The 14,083-nt window shown below is 45.9% G+C and overlaps 1 protein-coding gene across 1 annotated transcript in view; it reads right to left on the bottom strand.

Annotated features, from left to right (window-relative positions):
- The window catches only part of LOC115101902 (voltage-dependent L-type calcium channel subunit alpha-1D-like), a 35,362-nt gene that overhangs the window by 6,572 nt on the left and 14,707 nt on the right, over positions 1 to 14,083 (bottom strand). Inside the window, exons 23-39 of the mRNA XM_029621357.2 lie at positions 13,036 to 13,143; positions 12,899 to 12,951; positions 12,622 to 12,768; positions 12,322 to 12,523; positions 11,904 to 12,062; positions 11,643 to 11,753; positions 11,082 to 11,165; positions 10,776 to 10,796; positions 10,407 to 10,592; positions 10,226 to 10,291; positions 10,046 to 10,137; positions 9,624 to 9,783; positions 9,340 to 9,467; positions 9,048 to 9,144; positions 8,791 to 8,893; positions 8,579 to 8,680; positions 8,187 to 8,311 (exon numbers count right to left, since the gene is read on the bottom strand). Coding sequence (XP_029477217.2) covers positions 8,187 to 8,311; positions 8,579 to 8,680; positions 8,791 to 8,893; positions 9,048 to 9,144; positions 9,340 to 9,467; positions 9,624 to 9,783; positions 10,046 to 10,137; positions 10,226 to 10,291; positions 10,407 to 10,592; positions 10,776 to 10,796; positions 11,082 to 11,165; positions 11,643 to 11,753; positions 11,904 to 12,062; positions 12,322 to 12,523; positions 12,622 to 12,768; positions 12,899 to 12,951; positions 13,036 to 13,143 — 1,944 coding nt within the window. The remainder of the gene's footprint in view (positions 1 to 8,186; positions 8,312 to 8,578; positions 8,681 to 8,790; positions 8,894 to 9,047; positions 9,145 to 9,339; positions 9,468 to 9,623; positions 9,784 to 10,045; positions 10,138 to 10,225; positions 10,292 to 10,406; positions 10,593 to 10,775; positions 10,797 to 11,081; positions 11,166 to 11,642; positions 11,754 to 11,903; positions 12,063 to 12,321; positions 12,524 to 12,621; positions 12,769 to 12,898; positions 12,952 to 13,035; positions 13,144 to 14,083) is intronic.

Raw genomic sequence — 14,083 nt, 5'->3', positions numbered from 1 at the left:
GGTTTTGGCCTTTCTAGGGAGTTTTTCCTAGCCACCGTGCTTCTACACCTGCATTGCTTGCTGTTTGGGGTTTTAGGCTGGGTTTCTGTACAGCACTTTGAAATATCAGCTGATGTACGAAGGGCTATATAAATACATTTGATTTGATTTGATTTACTATGCATCAAAAGGTATCACACGGGAGCTCTTCCATTTATTTAGCAGGGTGGGTATTCCACGGGAAATCCTGACGGACCAGGGCACCGCGTTCATGTCTCGTGTGATGTAATCTGTTACGAATAAAACAGGTGAGGACCAGTGTGTACCATCCACAAACAGACGGGCTGGCGGAACTCTTCAATAAGACCCTAAAACAGATGCTGAATAAGGTCATCGAGAAAGATGGGAGGAACTGGGACCAGCTGCTGCCCCACCTGATATTTTCAGTGCGCGACGTACCCCAAGCATGCACAGGGTTCTCCCCCTTTGAGCTCTTGTATGCCGTCGGTCCTGCGGGCTGCTGGACTTTGCCAAGGAGGTCTGGGAAGAGCAGCTGACCCCCCTTCACAGCTTAGTAGAACATGGGGAGGAGATGAGGGAGAGGATGACGGTGATTTGGCCAGTGGTGAGAGAGCACATGGCCCAGGAGCGTGTCTACGGGCCCAACCACGAGAGTTCCAACCAGGTGAGAAGGTCTTGGTGCTAATCCCTACAACGGAGAGTAAATTCCTGGCTACGTGGCATGGGCCCTACGACATCGTTGAGCGGGTAGGTGACGTCAACTATAAGGTCCGCCAACCGGGGCGGAGAAAACCCCTCCAGCTTTAACATGTGAACTTACTGAAGAAATGGCATGCACGCGAGGTGCTGTGCGTAACATGGACCCGGCCACAGCAGGGCCCGCCCTCGTCGAAGTTGCAATGGGGGAAGACCTCAGCCCGACTCAGCTGACAAGAGCGCAGAGAGTTGGTCCAGCAGAATACGGCTGTGTTTCCCCCGAGGTGCCGGGGCGCACGGATCTCGTGGAACATCATATCCACACCCGTTTGGGAGAAAAAGTGCGTAAACGGCCATACCGGATACCAGAAGCCCGGAGATTGGCGGTCCAGTGCGAAGTGACGACAATGCTGGGTACTGGAGTGGGGGTACTGGAGGAATCAAACAATGAGTGGTCTAGCCTCATAGTGTTGGTTCCGAAATCGGACGGAACCGTCCTCTTCGGTAATGACTTCCGGGGCCTGAACGAGGTCAGTAAGTTCGATGCATACCCCATGCCCCGGGTGGATGAACTGATCGACCACATGGGGATTTTTTTATTTATTTTTTTAAATGTTTTATTTTTTTATTTCACCTTTATTTAACCAGGTAGGCTAGTTGAGAACAAGTTCTCATTTGCAACTGCGACCTGGCCAAGATAAAGCATAGCAGTGTGAACAGACAACACAGAGTTACACATGGAGTAAACAATTAACAAGTCAATAACACAGTAGAAAAAAAGAGGAGTCTATATACAATGTGTGCAAAAGGCAAGAGGAGGTAGGCGAATAATTACAATATTGCAGATTAACACTGGAGTGATAAATGATCAGATGATCATGTACAGGTAGAGATATTGGTGTGCAAAAGAGCAGAAAAGTAAATAAATAAAAACTGTGGGGGTGAGGTAGGTGAAAATGGGTGGGCTGTTTACCAATAGATTATGTACAGCTGCAGCGATCGGTTAGCTGCTCAGATAGCAGATGTTTGAAGTTGGTGAGGGAGATAAAAGTCTCCAACTTCAGCGATTTTTGCAATTCGTTCCAGTCACAGGCAGCAGAGTACTGGAACGAAAGGCGGCCGAATGAGGTGTTGGCTTTAGGGAGGATCAGTGAGATACACCTGCTGGAGCGCGTGCTACGGATGGGTGTTGCCATCGTGACCAGTGAACTGAGATAAGGCGGAGCTTTACCTAGCATGGCCTTGTAGATGACCTGGAGCCAGTGGGTCTGGCGACGAATATGTAGCGAGGGCCAGCCGACTAGAGCATACAAGTCGCAGTGGTGGGTAGTATAAGGTGCTTTAGTGACAAAACGGATGGCACTGTGATAAACTGCATCCAGTTTGCTGAGTACAGTGTTGGAAGCAATTTTGTACATGACATCGCCGAAGTCGAGGATCGGTAGGATAGTCAGTTTTACTAGGGTAAGCTTGGCAGCGTGAGTGAAGGAGGCTTTGTTGCGGAATAGAAAGCCGACTCTTGATTTGATTTTCGATTGGAGATGTTTGATATGGGTCTGGAAGGAGAGTTTGCAGTCTAGCCAGACACCTAGGTACTTATAGGTGTCCACATATTCAAGGTCGGAACCATCCAGTGTGGTGATGCTAGTCGGGCATGCGGGTGCATGCAGCGATCGGTTGAAAAGCATGCATTTGGTTTTACTAGCGTTTAAGAGCAGTTGGAGGCCACGGAAGGAGTGTTGTATGGCATTGAAGCTCGTTTGGAGGTTAGATAGCACAGTGTCCAATGACGGGCCGAAAGTATATAGAATGGTGTCGTCTGCGTAGAGGTGGATCAGGGAATCGCCCGCAGCAAGAGCAACATCATTGATATATACAGAGAAAAGAGTCGGCCCGAGAATTGAACCCTGTGGCACCCCCATAGAGACTGCCAGAGGACCGGACAGCATGCCCTCGATTTGACACACTGAACTCTGTCTGCAAAGTAATTGGTGAACCAGGCAAGGCAGTCATCCGAAAAACCGAGGCTACTGAGTCTGCCGATAAGAATATGGTGATTGACAGAGTCGAAAGCCTTGGCAAGGTTGATGAAGACGGCTGCACAGTACTGTCTTTTATCGATGGCGGTTATGATGTCGTTTAGTACCTTGAGTGTGGCTGAGGTGCACCCGTGACCGGCTCGGAAACCAGATTGCACAGCAGAGAAGGTATGGTGGGATTCGAGATGGTCAGTGACCTGTTTGTTGACTTGGCTTTCGAAGACCTTAGATAGGCAGGGCAGAATGGATATAGGTCTGTAACAGTTTGGGTCCAGGGTGTCTCCCCCTTTGAAGAGGGGGATGACTGCGGCAGCTTTCCCAATCCTTGGGGATCTCAGACGATATGAAAGAGAGGTTGAACAGGCTGGTAATAGGGGTTGCGACAATGGCGGCGGATAGTTTCAGAAATAGAGGGTCCAGATTGTCAAGCCCAGCTGATTTATACGGGTCCAGGTTTTGCAGCTCTTTCAGAACATCTGCTATCTGGATTTGGGTAAAGGAGAACCTGGAGAGGCTTGGGCGAGGAGCTGCGGGGGGGGCGGAGCTGTTGGCCGCGGTAGGAGTAGCCAGGCGGAAGGCATGGCCAGCCGTTGAGAAATGCTTGTTGAAGTTTTCGATAATCATGGATTTGTCGGTGGTGACCGTGTTCCCTAGCCTCAGTGCAGTGGGCAGCTGGGAGGAGGTGCTCTTGTTCTCCATGGACTTCACAGTGTCCCAGAACTTTTTGGAGTTGGAGCTACAGGATGCAAACTTCTGCCTGAAGAAGCTGGCCTTAGCTTTCCTGACTGACTGCGTGTATTGGTTCCTGACTTCCCTGAACAGTTGCATATCGCGGGGACTGTTCGATGCTATTGCAGTCCGCCACAGGATGTTTTTGTGCTGGTCGAGGGCAGTCAGGTCTGGAGTGAACCAAGGGCTGTATCTGTTCTTAGTTCTGCATTTTTGAACGGAGCATGCTTATCTAAAATGGTGAGGAAGTTACTCTTAAAGAATGACCAGGCATCCTCAACTGACGGGATGAGGTCAATGTCCTTCCAGGATACCCGGGCCAGGTCGATTAGAAAGGCCTGCTCACAGAAGTGTTTTAGGGAGCGTTTGACAGTGATGAGGGGTGGTCGTTTGACTGCGGCACCGTAGCGGATACAGGCAATGAGGCAGTGGTCGCTGAGATCCTGGTTGAAGACAGCGGAGGAGTATTTGGAGGGCCAGTTGGTCAGGATGACGTCTATGAGGGTGCCCTTGCTTACAGAGTTAGGGTTGTACCTGGTGGGTTCCTTGATGATTTGTGTGAGATTGAGGGCATCTAGCTTAGATTGTAGGACTGCCGGGGTGTTAAGCATATCCCAGTTTAGGTCACCTAACAGAACAAACTCTGAAGCTAGATGGGGGGCAATCAGTTCACAAATGATGTCCAGGGCATAGCTGGGAGCTGAGGGGGGTCGGTAGCAGGTGGCAACAGTGAGAGACTTATTTCTGGAGAGAGTAATTTTCAGAATTAGTAGTTCGAACTGCTTGGGTATGGACCTGGAAAGTATGACATTACTTTGCAGGCTATCTCTGCAGTAGACTGCAACTCCTCCCCCTTTGGCAGTTCTATCTTGACGGAAGATGTTATAGTTGGGTATGGAAATCTCTGAATTTTTGGTGGCCTTCCTGAGCCAGGATTCAGACACGGCAAGGACATCAGGGTTAGGAGAGTGTGCTAAAGCAGTGAGTAAAACAAACTTAGGGAGGAGGCTTCTGATGTTGACATGCATGAAACCAAGGCTTTTTCGATCACAGAAGTCAACAAATGAGGGTGCCTGGGGACATGCAGGGCCTGGGTTTACCTCCACATCACCCGCGGAACAGAGAAGGAGTAGTATGAGGGTGCGGCTAAATGCTATCAAAACTGGTCGCCTAGAGCGTTGGGGACAGAGAATAAGAGGAGCAGGTTTCTGGGCATGGTAGAATATATTCAGGGCATAATGCGCAGACAGGGGTATGGTGGGGTGCGGGTACGGCGGAGGTAAGCCCAGGCACTGGGTGATGATGAGAGAGGTTTTATCTCTGGACATGCTGGTTGTAATGGGTGAGGTCACCGCATATGTGGGAGGTGGGACAAAGGAGGTATCAGGGGTATGAGGAGTGGGACTAGGGGCTCCATTGTGAACTAAAACAATGATAACTAACCTGAGCAACAGTATACAAGGCATATTGACATTTGAGAGAGACATACAGCGAGGCATACAGTAATCACAGGTGTTGAATTCGGAAAGCTAGCTAAAACAGTGGGTGAGACAACAGCTAATCAGCTAGCATAACAACAGCAGGTAAAATGGCATTGACTAGGCAACGGGGCCGACAGATAAAACGAACAAGCAGAATGGAGTACCGTGATTAATGGACAGTCCAGCGTGCATCAGCTATGTAGCCAAGTGATCAGAGTCCAGGGGCAGCGGTGGATGGGGCAGGGGGGCTGGACTGGCGAGTGTTATCCAGGTTAAGAATCTAACAATGACTAAATAGCTTGTACCTAGTTAGCTGGTTAGCTTCTGGAGGTTCTTGAGTGTGTTCTAAAAATTAAAAATAATAGCGATTCCGTATCACATTGGGTGAGGCAGGTTTCCGGAAGGTATAAACAATTTTTTTTTTTAAATCGGGAAGAGATAGAAAGTACATATGGACCACTGCGTGTTTGGGACGCGGCGATGCAGACGGTTAGCAGGCCTGTGCGAACAAGCTAACAGATTAGCAGGCCTGGTTAAACAAGGTAGTAGTTAGCGGACCTGGGTTAAACAAGCTAGCAGTTAGCATGCCGAATTAGCAAGCAAGGAGATAGCGAGGGCTAGAGAGTTAGCCTTTGGAGGACGTCGCGGTGGGGTGAGTCTGTTTATTCCTCTTAATGCAGTGACATCGATAGACCGGTCGTGAGTCCGGTTATTGTACCTCAGGAGTATGCTAGGAGCACAGGAGGTCTGGCCGGGTTAGCTTCAAGCTACGTGGGTGGAAACGCTAGCCAGGAGTAATCTACCAGGGTTGCGGTTTAGCTCGATAGCTAGTTGTGAAGATCCAGCTGAAAAATGTTCCGTGTACGGTGGGAATCCGGGGATAAAAAATAAATAGGTCCGTTATGCTCTGGTTAGCGTCGCGTTGTTCGAACTGGCGAGAGCTTTCCGAGCTAAAGGTTAGCTGATGACCGGTTAGCCGAAGACCGCTAGCATAGCTGGTGGTTAGCTTCAGTTGAGGGGTTCCGGTTCCGAAGTGAATATAAATACTTTAGGAAAAGTAGCTACATTGGGTGAGGCGGGTTGCAGGAGAGTATTTGGAAGCTTAGGTTTAGCAAAATGTTTTTAAAGATATGCGAAGAAAAATATCTAAAACTAAACGAAAAAGAGACGATATTTACAGAGAGACGATACGACAGGACGACTTACTGCTACGCCATCTTGGAAATGACGAGATACATCAGAACCTTGGACCTGATGAAGGGGTACTGGCAGGTGCCACTAGCAGCGGCTTCCCGGGAGAAGACTGCCTTCTCCACCCCGGGGGGGCTATACCACTACCGGGTTCTGCCTTTCGGGCTCCACGGGGCACCAGCGACTATTCAGCGACTCATGGACCGTGTCCTGCGGCCGCACAGTGAGTACGCAGCTGCTTATCTGGATGATATAATTGTGCACAGTGACAGTTAGGAGTCACATCTGGGTAGGTTGCAGGCCATGGTTGATGCGCTAAGGGATGCAGGTCTGACCGCGAACCTACACAAGTGCAAGCTGGGCTACGCCGAGGTGGAGTACCTGGGCTATCAGATCGGGAGGGGAAAAGTGAAACCCCAAGAAGAAAAAAAATCGCTGCCATTAAGGAATGGCCGGTCCCCCTGAACCAAAAGGCAGGTGAAGTCATTCCTGGGGTTAGCAGGGTACTACAGTAGATTTGTACCTAACTTTGCCGCAATAGCTTCTCCCCTCACAGACTTAACAAAGGCACGACTAACCCAGTTGGTGCGATGGACGGAGGACACAGAGGCAGCGTTCCAGGCCCTGAAGGATGCGCTATTTTCGCACACCCTCAAGTATTACCTCCTCGGGAGGAAGTTCACCCTGATCACTGACCATCACCCTGATCACTTAGAGGAAAGTGCCAAATAAAAGGAGGCCAAATAAAAGGAGCACGGTGGCATACCACAAGAGAGAACGGGGAGAGACCGACACCAAGCAAAAGGAGAGAAGAAGGACCGAGCCAAACCTCAGTGATTTTCTTTGTTATGTTTATTTTCTGTATTAGTGAAGTTGTTTTAAAACCTCTACTGATTACGCTCCCGCATGCGGGATGGAGAGTCAGTAGAGGTTTTCGCCTGACAGTCGCCTGACACTAATTAGCATAACGTAATGGACATAAATATCCCTTGAAAATATTCCTATTCATGAAAATCACAAATGAAATATATTGAGACACAGCTTAGCCTTTTGTTAATCACCCTGTCATCTCAGATTTTCAAAATATGCTTTACAGCCAAAGCTAGACAAGCATTTGTGTAAGTTTATCGATAGCCTAGCATAGCATTTTGTCCAGCTAGCAGCAGGTGACTTGGTCACGGAAATCAGAAAAGCAATCAAATTAAATCGTTTACCTTTGATGATCTTCGGATGTTTTCACTCACGAGACTCCCAGTTAGATAGCAAATGTTCCTTTTTTCAAAAAATATTATTTTTGTAGGCGAAATAGCTCCGTTTGTTCTTCACGTTTGGCTGAGAAATCGCCCGGAAATTGCAGTCACGAAAACGTGAAAAATATTCCAAATTAGCTCCATAATATCGACAAAAGCATGGCAAACGTTGTTTATAATCAATCCTCAAGGTGTTTTTCAAATATCTATTCGATAATATATCCGTCGGGACAATTAGTTTTTCAGTAGGACCGATTGAAGTAATGGCTACCTCTGTATTTTACGCGAGAATCTCTCTGGGGGCATCAGGTGACCACTTGCGCAATGTAGCCGCCTACGGCTATTCTTCAACATAAATGCGTAAAACTACGTCACAATGCTGTAGACACCTTGGGGAATACGTAGAAAGCGTGATCTGGTTGATAGCACATTCACAGCTCAATAGGGACTCATTGGAACGTAGCGCTTTCAAAATATGGGGCACTTCCGGACTGGATTTTTCTCAGGCTTTCGCCTGCAACATCAGTTCTGTTATTCTCACAGACAAATATCTTTACAGTTTTGGAAATGTTAGAGTGTTTTCTATCCTAAGCTGTCAATTATATGCATATTCTAGCATCTTGTCCTGACTAAATATCCCGTTTAAAACGGGAACGTTTTTTCCCAAAAATGAAAATACTCCCCCTAGAGTCCTAACAGGTTTTAATGGAATAAAGCCTCCCTGTCTCTGTGTCAATCTCTGCACGCTCAACCCAACACCCCACGGTTTACCACAACATGTTAACAGGTAACTGGTATACCTGGAGTGAGTCTTTCTTGTCTTTTCCCTTCTTCTTCCTCTCCCGCTCCTTCCTCTTGCGGAATTTTTTAAAGTAGTCCTGGATCAGGAAGCTGGCATAGAACTTCCCACAAGTCACCTCTTCCCCTGAGTCAGGAAGAATCGCAACAGAGGAGGAGAACAGGGAAAAAAATACATCTTAAACAAAGGGAGGAGGCAAATGGGCAAGTGATAGAGACGAACTAAAAGAGAGAAAAAACACAGACAATAGGGAGATACAGAAAGAAACCTGTGTTTCTGTAACTTATTTCTGTAGAATGCAAAAACTACCATTAGAGTGGTCTGTGTGGTTATACAGTAGCATACGGTAATACGTCTGTCTAGTTGGCTGAAATGGCACCTCCTATGGTTTACCTCTAGGGGGTGGAATGACCTCTTCAAGGAGCTTGGGCTTAGTGCGCTTCCATATCTTCTTAATGATGGCCCTGAGCTCCTCGTTGTCCTGGTCAACAGGCCCTAGTGGAGAGACACAAGACCTTTAAAAACATAGGAGTAAAGGCCCCAAGCACCACTGCACTAAATAATAATGTGTGAATGATACACTCTGTGTATGTGACCTGACTGACCCTCGGTCTTGATCTTGAGTGAGGTTCTGACCAGCGCAAACAGGGTGGCATTGAAGGTGACTGTCCCGTCGCTTTGCAGCGGCACGTTCATAGCAACCAGCCTCTAACAGGACAAGCAAGCAGATGAAATAGAGTCAATTCTCACTGCACAATATCTGACATATATCAAACATTCAATTATATAAATATTAGAAGTTAACACGTTTATTATAATTTCATTTATTCAACCTTTAACATTAAAATGCGATCTGCCCTACCTTGCAGGCCACACGATGGGGGCACAGTTTGCCAAAACCAAGGGGTGGCTGGATCCTGCGCAGCATAGTGACCACATCGATATGTTTGATTCGACCCCTGCAATACAGACAAAAACAGCACAATTAAAGGACCAAATGGGGGAAAGGGATGGACGAGAAGAGAGTAAGAAGTAAAAGGAAGATAGAGGACAGAGATACAGAACGGGTTTCCTGAATAAAGGCCAAATCCCGTTTATCCTTTTTCAATTTGAAAAGAAAAATCTAAAAAACGATCGAGAGAGGGGTCTCTTACGTCGCCTCTGGGTCATAATCCGACCAGACTCGTTTGAACTCGTCCAGGTGATGAGTACCCAGTACGGTCCAATCTCTGGTCAGGTACTCAAAGTTGTCCATGATGACAGCAATGAACAAGTTAATGATCTGAGAAGAGGAACAAAGAGTGTATCAATCACAGCTGATCTGCTTCAAATTGGCTGCAATCAACATCTTTTTAATGAACCTTTATGTACACAAGTTGGTCTCATTGAGATGAATTTCTCTTTGGCAAAAGACACCTCTCACAGACAGTTGTCTCACCAGGAAAGCGCAGAGCATGAAGAAGCTGATAAAGTAGATGTAAGCCAGGTTGCTGCCGCACATGTTGTCATCCCCGGGCTCAAAGTCTGACTCGGGGTCACAGGGTCTCCCTGGCAACGCTGCCAACATGATCTCCTGCCACTGCTCTCCGGTGGCACACCTGCAAGAAGAGCACACAAGTTAGGACTAAGGAAAGGAAAGTTGACACAGGAGGAAGAGGAGAGAAGACACAGGAGGAAGGGGAGAGGAGAGGAGATACAGGAGGAAGAAGAGAGGAGAGGAGAGGAGAGGAGAGGAGATGAAAGGTTGAAGAGGAGAGAAAAATAAGAGCAGAAATGGAAGTGGAGAGCTGGGGGAGAAAAATAGACTGTGGTTGAGCTTCTAACTATCTACTATTTACCTCTTTGTCCTGCAAAACTCACCTGAAGAGCAGCAGGACAGACATGAAGAAGGTCTGGAAGTTGTTGTTCCTGTTGATATGTGAGTTGTCATCTATAGCAATCTTTCCAAATGTCTGCAAAAGGTTAGAGCACAGATCATATTGTCACCAGCTGCATTTTAAAGACTTAAGAAAGGGATGCAATGAATGGAAGGAGACCCACCTGCATGCCGATCACAGCGTAGATGAAGAAAATCATCGCAATAAGTAGACCGACATATGGCAAGGCCTGTGAAAGAGGGGGATGTATAGACATACATTTTGTTTAACAAATATAAATTATACACCAGTGTCGGTCTGTCTCTGTCTGTGTGTCTTGGCATCTGTTTGAACCTAGCACTGACCTGGAGGGACTTGACAAAAGTCCAGAGGAGGGTTCGAATGCCCTCCCCTTTGCTGAGCAGCTTGACCAATCGCAAGACTCGGAACAAACGAAAGAATGTGATGGACACTTTTCCGCTTTCCTTCTTGGCCACGGGCGGAGCTCCGGGTACGGCTACAGCCGCAGCTTGGGCTGCGGCCTCGATTGCCTGGAGAGAAACACAGAGGTTTAGAGAACAGCTGCTTGTTTTCACACTATTCATGGATAGACAGGGGAAAGGATATACGATCTTTTTTTCAAATGAGAGAGAGAGGGACAGATAGTGACAGAGATAAAGAAAGAGAGAAAGACAAAGAGAGAGAGAGAATTGCTTTTCCTGACGTGGTCTTACTTCAACATCCTCGTCCCCTCCCTGGATTGATGAGAAGTTTCAAAGATACCAGAGACAAGGAAGAAAACAGAAAATATACATAAGATATCATTTAGTATTTGACAGAACACACACACGCGCTTTATAAAGCTATGTGTTTGTTAGACAGAGATGTTACAATGAATAACTGTACACAAACCGTTTTGCAGGCCTATATTGCAAGCCTTTTCTAAGTATCACGTTTCCCTGAAGTAAAAGAGAAGGGTTGAAGATGGAAGACATGAGGAAACAAGAAGCAGCTAAAGGAGAGACAGAGAGAGTACTCACACTGAGCTCTGAGACCACGATGTCTAGCACACTGCCCACAACAATCAGAGCGTCAAAGGAGTTCCAGGCATCGATGAAATATTGCTGGATACACAGACACACACAAACACCGTCAATAGTATGGATCTTTAGAACGTGGTATTGGAACATTAGAGCGTGGTATCGGAACATTAGAGCGTGGTATCGGAACATTAGAGCGTGGTATCGGAACATTAACGTGGGGCGGCAGGGTAGCCTAGTGGTTAGAGCCTTGGACTAGTAACTAGAAATGGTTGCAAGTTCAAATCCCCGAGCTGACAAGGTACAAATCTGCCGTTCTGCCCCTGAACAGGCAGTTTAACTCACTGTTCCTAGGCCGTCATTGAAAATAAGAATTTGTTCTTAACTGACTTGCCTAGTTAAAATAATTACAAAAATTTGAACATGGTTTTGGAACAGTAGAACATGGTATTAGAACATGCAATTGGAAAATTAGAACATGGCATCGGAACATCAGAACATGGAACATTAGAACACAGTATTTATATCAAAATGTGTCCAGTGGACGCCTGTTGAACTCACATGTGTTCTGAGAGCCAGTAGCTTGATGATCATCTCTATGGTAAATAGGGCTGTGAAGATCAAGTTGAGGATGTCCATCACAGAGTTGAATGTTTTAGACTGCTCATAATGCTGCAGGGAGAGGACATTCATTTATTTGAATTTGAATTTATCTTCCTCGTGATAAACGATGTAAAATATTTCCAATCATTTTCTAGAAACACGATTTACAATCTTATTCCTGTTGTAATATACATGATGTGTACATTATGATTATTGTACCTGCACAGCCAAGGTGAGGGTGTTGAGAAGAATTAAGACAAACATGATGTACTCAAACTGGCTGGAGGCGATGATCTTCCAGAACTTCAGCTGGGACGGGTTTCTGGGAATGTAGATCTTGATGGGCTTGGCTTTCAGAGCGTACTGCACGCACTGTCTCTGTGGAGGGCAGGACAGGAGACACAGAGAAGGTGGGAGGTGAAGTGAAAACTCGCAATATCAGTAGACTGAAGGGCTTTCAGAGCGTACTGTACACACTGTCTCTGTGGAGGGCAGGACAGGAGACACAGAGAAGGTGGGAAGTGAAGTGAAAACTCGCAATATCAGTAGACTGAAGGGCTTTCACATGATAATATGGTACAGTAGCTTTGTGATTATGATGAGTGTCGTAATAAGTTATTCAAGGAAAACAACTAACTTGATTTTTGTTCAGTTCGCAGTTTTTGAACTCAGATTCTCCCTGTTCACGGAACGTGATGATGACGAAGCCCACGAAGATGTTCATCATGAAGAAGGCGATGATGATGATGTAGATAATGAAGAATATGGAGATTTCTACACGGTAGTTGTAGATAGGGCCGTGGTTCGCAGCATTGGCGTCGATGGCCTTGTACAGCAGCCTACGAGTTTATAATAAGAGATATTTACACAAGAACAACAGCTTTACTGAATAAACAGATAGTCATCGTATGTACTCATGCGTGGTCTTAGTACTCACTGTGGCCAGCCTTCAAATGTAGACACAGTGAACAGGGCCAGCATGCCCTGCAGCACATTGTCAAAGTTGAATTCACTGTTTTGCCATTTCCTCTCTCTCACCATAGGGTGATTCATATCACCATCCTTATACACCACAAACGTCCCCCTAAAACACAAAACGCACGCACGCACACACACACACACAAATCTATGCTTATTAGTAATAAAATATAGTATGTAATGACAGGAATTTGAGTGAGGCATTGGCTAAGAGAAAGACAAAATAAAAGTCTTACATGCACTCATATGGAGTGTGTTTAGCTTCATCGGTGCAACTGTAGAATCTTCCCTGTAACACACAGAGCAGACAAACATGACTTTATAACGAGAAGGCACCACACGGAGTGTTTTCAAATAAGCAATGACCAAGTACCTTGAAGAGCTGCACTCCAATACAAGCAAACATGAACTGGAGGAGCGTCGTGACGATCAAGATGTTTCCGATGGTTTTGATTGCCACAAACACGCACTGCACTACGTTCTGTCAGCAAAAGCGCAGACACAAGAGCACGTTTGTACAGTTATTTGAGAGAGAGAGAGAGAGAGAGAGAGAGAGAGAGAGAGAGAGAGAGAGAGAGAGAGAGTGTGTGTGAGAGAAATACAGAAAAAAAGAAGGAACAGCATGACAGAAAACAGCTCATTGGGATTGAATAATCCATAGAATCTAACCACTTCTGGGAAAATTGGAACACACTAAACAAACAACAACACAAAGAGTTATCTATCCAAAATGGAGATGTATGGGTAAACCACTTCTCCAATCTTTTCGGGAAATATAAGAAAGAACCAAGAGCAAAAATATATGCATGATCATTTACAAAATTTACAACTAGCTATTAAAGACTACCAAAGCCACTGGATTATCCAATTACATTGGATGAGCTACAGGACAAAATAAAAACCCTCCAACCCAAAACGTTGGTGTTGATTGTATACTAAACAAAATGCTCAAATATACAGGCCACAAATTCAAGTGGACTATTCTTAAACTCTTCAACATGATCCTCAACTCTGGTATCTTCCCTAATATTTGGAACCAAGGCCCAATCAACCCAATCCACAAAAGTGAAGACAAATCTGACCCCAATAATTACAGTGGAATATGGGTCAGCAGAAAACTCTGAAAAATCCCCAGGAGTATCATCAACAGAAGACTCAGACATTTCCTCAGTGAAAACAATGTCCTGAGGAAATGTCAAATTGGCTTCTTACCAAAATACCATACGACAGACCATGTGTACACCCTGCACACAATTGTTGACAAACAATCAAAGCAAAACAAAAGCAAACGAAAGTCTTTTCATGCTTTGTTGATTTCAAAAAAGTGTTATACTTAATTTGGCAACAGGGTCTGCTATACAAATTGATGGAAATCAGTGTTGGGGGGTAAGCATATGACATTATAAAATCAATGTACACAA

The sequence above is a fragment of the Oncorhynchus nerka genome, linkage group LG20 (assembly GCF_034236695.1).
Source record: "Oncorhynchus nerka isolate Pitt River linkage group LG20, Oner_Uvic_2.0, whole genome shotgun sequence".
Classification (NCBI taxonomy): Eukaryota; Metazoa; Chordata; class Actinopteri; order Salmoniformes; family Salmonidae; genus Oncorhynchus; species Oncorhynchus nerka.
The sequence above is the reverse complement of the archived record's forward strand: the minus strand, read 5'-3'. Positions and strand labels throughout refer to the sequence as shown.